At 32.3% G+C, this 6,573-nt stretch overlaps 1 protein-coding gene across 1 annotated transcript in view; it reads right to left on the minus strand.

Annotated features, from left to right (window-relative positions):
* Nucleotides 1-2,530: 2,530 nt before the first annotated feature.
* The window catches only part of CTBS (chitobiase), a 28,756-nt gene continuing 24,713 nt past the window's right edge, over nucleotides 2,531-6,573 (minus strand). The window contains exons 5-7 of the mRNA XM_007946161.2: nucleotides 5,357-5,454; nucleotides 4,840-5,001; nucleotides 2,531-2,722 (exon numbers count right to left, since the gene is read on the minus strand). Of these exons, the coding sequence (XP_007944352.2) occupies nucleotides 2,531-2,722; nucleotides 4,840-5,001; nucleotides 5,357-5,454 (452 nt within the window). The remainder of the gene's footprint in view (nucleotides 2,723-4,839; nucleotides 5,002-5,356; nucleotides 5,455-6,573) is intronic.

The following is a 6,573-nucleotide window of genomic DNA, read 5'->3' on the forward strand; positions in this document are numbered from 1 at the left end:
ATTAAAAAAAAATACCTTTTCTATGTGACAATTATGAGGTACTTTTAGAAGGGTAAACTGAGGTTAATTTTTGAAAGGTTATAATTTTTATAAATAAAAAATAAGATGTTTCAGATTTATACAAAAAGTAGAACTGGCACAGAATAAAATTAATACATGTTTATAATCTCAATTTGTTGTTGTTGTTATGTGCTGTTGAGTCAAACCCAACTCATAGCGACCCCTCCTTCGGTTTCTGAGGCAGTATCACTACTGAAGTAGATTGCCCAACCTTCTCCCAATAATCTCAATCAGGTATGTCAATTTAAAACTGATTTGTCATAAAATTTAAATATTTGAACAGATTTGATGAACTGCTGTTCTACTTGGCAATGTTTCATGTAAATCTTAAGGTTACTGATTCTTCACATTTCCTGCAGGTAGTACAAAGTATTTCAGGAAATATTAGCTATAACATAAAGCAAAATGGTAGCTATTTAGTTATTTTTGAAGATTTCAAGTCTATTGCATATTATTTTACAGTATTATGTTATAATTATTTTAATTTTTAGTTATCTTGAAAATTAATAGCAAACATTGACTATAAAATCTAATTATAAAGAAAAAAATTACATCATCAAATCTGAATAGATCTTGTATATAAATAATATGTTCATTATATTTTAATTAAAATAAGTCTGGAAATCTATTAAAAAATAGGGGTTTTGAACTTGCTATTTACTCTATCTAGAAATAAACAGGTAAGAAGTTAGTTTTTAAAATTTATTTTGAGAATATAAAGACATAAGTGATTCAGCATACAATATGAAAAACAGTTGCTTTTATATAAACAATTAAAAATAGGAATATAACTTTCTCATAATAGATACTTGAATCATCATTTTCCCCCAATTTGGTTAGCAATAATGTGCAGGGAAGAAAGGAATTATGAAAGTCCAGAGTACAAGGAAGTAGGTTTTTAGTTTAAGTCTTTACAGGAACTAATACAAGTTCAGCAAATGATCTTGACTGCCTTGAGAAAGAGAACTGAAACTTCTGTATGTTTAGAAAAGTTCTTTGCATAAAGTTTCTCTTTTGAAAAGAGAATCATTAGTTTAGTTGAGAAACCAATCAATGTCTTTAGATAATTAAAAGTAAAATGCAGAGGTAAAAAAAGAAAAAATTGACTACATTAGAAAACTAAGCAAGAAGTAATTTATGAATGTCCATGATGAAAGAATCTGAACAAATGGAAAAGTGTATGACTGTGCATAGAACCAGGTTCCATGCCAAGTTGTTCCTATTCTAGTATCTCAGATATAAAAGCACCAAAATTTAATTTAGTTGGAAAATATTAGGTATCTCTAATCTACTAATTCAGAATATTACTAAGCTATCCTCTTATTTAAGAAGTTTTTTTTTTTTTTCCCTTACTCACTGTGTGGAATGTTAATTTAATTCAAGAGCCTCAGAGAATATGAGTGTTGTATGGAATCAAGAAGCAGAAAAATTATTTTCATCAGTTTGATAACTCTAAAGAGGAAACACTAAATTACAGGCTTTACATTTAAGATTATTAAATATATATATATATATATATACAGACCAAACTATTCTCAAAGATTAGCTTTTGAAAAATCTATTCTAAGCAAATAATTTCCAGTTCAAATTAACATGTTTAAAAATTAACACTGATTTGTAAGCTTGTATCTTACTATCATGGAAAAAAAATTAGCATAAACATATTCTGAAAGCACTTGTTCCTAGGGCTTTGAACAGGTTCAGTCATGGCCAACACAGCAAAATAGAAAAGGAACTGCATTTTTAAAATTTGGGTGAACAGAAATGATAACCAGAATGGAAAATTGTACAAGTCAAAGCCCTGGAATGGGAGATTCAGAAAAGACTTAGTGAGCCCTTTCTGGAGCCAGATGCAGAAGAATGGATTAATGGTGAAACTGTAGAGAGCAACATACATTCAAAGTGATGTGGCTGTCCACCATCTTTGAGGCAGATGCAGCTGTTTCCCACCCCGCATGCAAGAGATTTGGTTACTATGCAATGCGTGCACTGCCCTAAGAGGGAGATTAAGAGTAAGAGCATTGTGACCCTTAATTTTCCCTGATCCTGTTATCACTACAGTTTACCCACATTTTAAATTGTTGAGACTCTTCTGGTGTTGCTTCCTTGGCCATGACTGAACTGGGCTGCACTGGCTTGAAGCCCTGATTGTTCCTAATTAAATTATACTATTAAAAGAACTTATAGAGGACTATTAATATAAGAAGTTGACTTATTTCTTACCATTGCATTCCTGGAGCACTAAAGATATTAATATATTTGCATTTTTCAAATTCAAACAACAAAAGTATTTCTTTATTCTTTATCTCTTTTTTTGAGTATACTAATAATGAAAGCATATGGTAACATTACCAAAATGTATACATGTGTTATATTTATCTCTTTAAGAAACTAGATTATTTACAAAGATCATTTTTCTAAATCTTAATAGCCTGCCAAAAGATGCACACACAGAAGACGGTCCTCTCTCTCACACCTTTGGTTTCAAGGCTTGCCACATTTCTTCAGTTTGCTGTTTAGCTGCAGCATCTCCAGAGTAGTCCAGGTGGTTTGCATTCCACATGCCAATGCCCCGTAAGCCAAGGTTTTGCACATGTGCTGCTTTTAAAGAAATACTCTGAGGATTATCATACCACACTTGATGAAAATGGCCAGCAGAATCCTATACAAATAAATTAAAATGGAAATTTCAAGTATTCAATACAATAAGAAGGAAACATGTTTCTTAAATCCAAGGGTTCAAACAGGACCCAATGAAATAACAAATAATTTAGGGCACAATACTTTCCAGGTTTATTACTCCATCGTTCTTGTATATCATACTTTCTAGATATAATTGCTTATGGGACTCAACAACAGCAGAGATTACACAAATACCATAATATTTTCTAATATATTCCATTTTTGTTTTTATATTCCATTTACAGTCCTTCTCATCCCTAAACATTTTTACCTTGGTCTAATCCAGTGATTATCACCCAAGAAGCACATCTGAATCATTTGTAGAACTTTTGAAAATGCACATCTCTAGGCCCCATACCACATGGTATCACTGAAAATCCTACAAAGTATAGTTCTACCCTGAAACTAATGGGGTCACCATGAGTTGGAATCAACTCAATGGCAACTGATATTTTTATTTTGGTTTTTACCAAAATGGTATCATGAAACGCTGTTCTTCGTGCAGGTTTCGAAGAGTGCTGTGCAACAGATTTCTATATTAAATAGTTTATGTACTGCAGGACTTGTTGTTTTTGTTATTTGTCAATTCTGAATCTTAGTGACCCTATAGGAGAAAGTACAACTGCCCATAGGGTTTCCTAGGCTGTATTCTTTACAGGTGCAGATTGCTAGAGCTTTTCTACCATGGAGCCACTGAGGGTTCGAATGCTGACCTTAAAGTTAGCAGGCTTTCACATAGCAATTAACCATTGCGCCAACAGGGCTCCTTGCAGGATTTCTTAGATCCTTTAATGTACTGTTTCACATTATATATCTCCAAGAGGGACATACAGTATACAGTATTTTCCAAATATATTCAGCCATGGAACATGTGTGTGTATGTAATATTAGCAGAGTTCTATGAACTGCTATTTGGCAAAGACAGGATTAAAATACACATTACTTTAACTAATAGATATATACTTTAGATTTTTAGTGCTTAGAAAGTTTTACACTAAAGCTTCTATATAATTGATATACAGGCATATACATGTGTATCAATTATAATTTATTAACTATGGTATCTGTAGTTATATCTTATAAATGGTTATAAGACTATTAGTCAGGAACATAAACACTTATTGCAACGAGCTTTTATCATTTTAGGGCACTTTCTAAAATAATCTAATAAAAAGTAAATTCAAAGATTATTTGTACTTAGATTTTTGAGGTCTGAAAAAAATGTACTATACTAAAGGTAAATTATGAAAATTATCATTTTCTTGCCTCTTTAGTACAGCAAATCCTATTAATCAAACAACAACTGACAGAAATGCTACTCATTTACTATATTTCTTCAGGTTTCTTCTGTAATATTTTCCTGTCTCTAATTTTTAACATTATAATTTTTTTTTAATAGCACAGTTTGAGTTATGAAATAAACTTGCAATGATGTTGTTTTTCCATGGTAAAGTCCATGATGAGTCATCTCCCATTCTCAGCCTCACTCCTCCCCCTGTGAAAGCATCATCAGAATCTTTAGGCTTCTTTGAAATGAGGCTTCCAGAGCTGGAAACCTATTTTGGAACAAAGCCCTTTGAAAAGGCACCAGGCACGATAACATAATTGTCAATTGTTAAAGGATATGTGATATGAAAATTGTATGAAACCAAACTCACTGCCATCGAGTCGATTCGACTCACAGCAAGCCCTCCTTAGGTTTCCGAGGTGATACCACTATGGAAGTAGATTGCCCAACCTTCCTTCCAAGGAGGGGCTGGTGGTTTTGAACTGCCAGCCTTCTGATTAGCAGTCAAGTGCCTTAGGCACTATGCCAGCAGAGCTCCCATATACCTTCTACAGCGTCATCTAAAATAACAAGTGGTACAAGCAAAGCAGATCCACTATTAGCGTAACTAGAATTGCTCCCCAGGGAACTAAAATTCCTGATTGCACAGAATCAAAGATAATTTTAATCAAGTAAACAGAAGTCTATATGTTACACCCTAAAAAAGAAAAAAAACAGAAAAACAAAACTGACATTCTTATATCAAATTATGAAAATATCCAATTAAGAAAATTAATAGACTAAATGTTGTAACTCGTGAAAAGTCTTACTTTATAGCTATAATAAGGTGCCTGCTGATCTTTACTCCACTGGCTTCCAGAAATAGAACTATTTACTTGTTTCATGATCACTTTATAGGGCACCTGACGTCCAGCAGCATCACTGCAAGGAGCTCCCCGGAAAGGGACTTTTGCAATGGTACAAACATCATCCTGGAAATGTAAAAATGATCATGTTACAGACTATTAATTATTAATTCAGCAAATTTAAAGAGACAAACCACAAAATATTATAAAAACTATTTGTTGGAGATAAAATCTGTTATAAACAGATCACCTGACTATACAGAATAAAGTTTATATTAAATTTCATTATTAAATAAAAATCATAATACTCAGATGTATTCATGGGACTAAATAACTAAAAATAAATTATTTACTTTTTAGTATCACACTATATTTCAGAAATTCTCAATAAAGCTTATATTTTTCTAATAAAACAGAACAGGCTATAAAAATGATAACAATAGAAAGAAAAACAATGCTATAACACATGATCATTTCTTACCTCAGATAGTTTCAGGCAAGTATAATCATAACCATACCAGGGAACTCCCATTACAAGTTCCTTAGGGTTAATGCCCAACTTGATGTAGTCCTCATAGCCTAGTAAAAAAGGGACAGAAAAATCAGATCTTATCCTCTTCATACGTCTGATAAGGTGTTAATAAACACTATGCAATCACTTAGAATCTAAATTTGTAAAAACAGGTACAATTTATACAAAATACTAATACAGTGTCTCTCTAATATATAGAAGTTATCTCTTAAGAATTAAAAATCCCTTGTCTTTTTTATAAATCACTCCTTTTTGAACAACAGGAAATACTCAAAACAAGTGAGATCAAATTGAAGCAAAAACTTACAAAATTTATTCTAGGAAGAATAAAACATTTCAGAAAATCATGCTAAATGTGTCTATTAAATGTTCAGACATGATATACTTGATATTCTAAAGTTTCAAAAAAAAAACCATTCTGTAAGTCTGAACATTTCTGGCAGTGATGGTCTCACAACATCTTACAGATGTCATGTTTTAGAAACATCTTGTAAGTATGAACGGCAGCTGGGGATGAGAAATGTTTCCCTGATTCTCTGTAGTAGTAGTAGGAGACTGAGAGAAAAATGAGCAAATTCCTGGTACTATCAATCCCTTTCCTTGACCAACATTACAAAGTATATTTTCCCACCACTTTATGGAAAATAAAGGAGAGAAGGAGAAATAAGAATGGGAGGAGTACTGACAGTAATAGGTCAATCTGTAGTTTAAAAGAGAATTGAAATTTGTTGATTTCAAATGTATTATATCCTACTTCCGTAGTGATACTGCCTCGGAAACCCAAGGAGGGGTCGCTATGAGTCGGGGCCGACCTGACGGCATATAACAACAACAACATAGATTAAATTGGATTTGTATGGACTAGGTAGTAAGTCACTCATGTTTTTATTATTTCTGTAAGAAATGTTCCAAACAGTTTAGAACAAAGTCTATTTCTAAACCAGAAACGTCTTCTAAATGTATGGTAAATGATAACTACAACAATCAAATCCCTATTCACATTTCAGAATGGAAATCCAGGTATTGGCAGAATAGTGTATGTGAAAGATTGTATTTATAAGTTCTACCAATCTCTATTATCACACTTACGTGAACTAAAGAAAACAATTCTATATTTGCATATACAAGTACTCAGCTGCTAACCAAAACATTGGCAGTTTGAATGT

The sequence above is a fragment of the Orycteropus afer genome, unplaced genomic scaffold (genome assembly GCF_000298275.1).
Source record: "Orycteropus afer afer isolate SDZICR_OR568_19922 unplaced genomic scaffold, OryAfe1.0 scaffold00152, whole genome shotgun sequence".
Lineage (NCBI taxonomy): Eukaryota > Metazoa > Chordata > Mammalia > Tubulidentata > Orycteropodidae > Orycteropus > Orycteropus afer.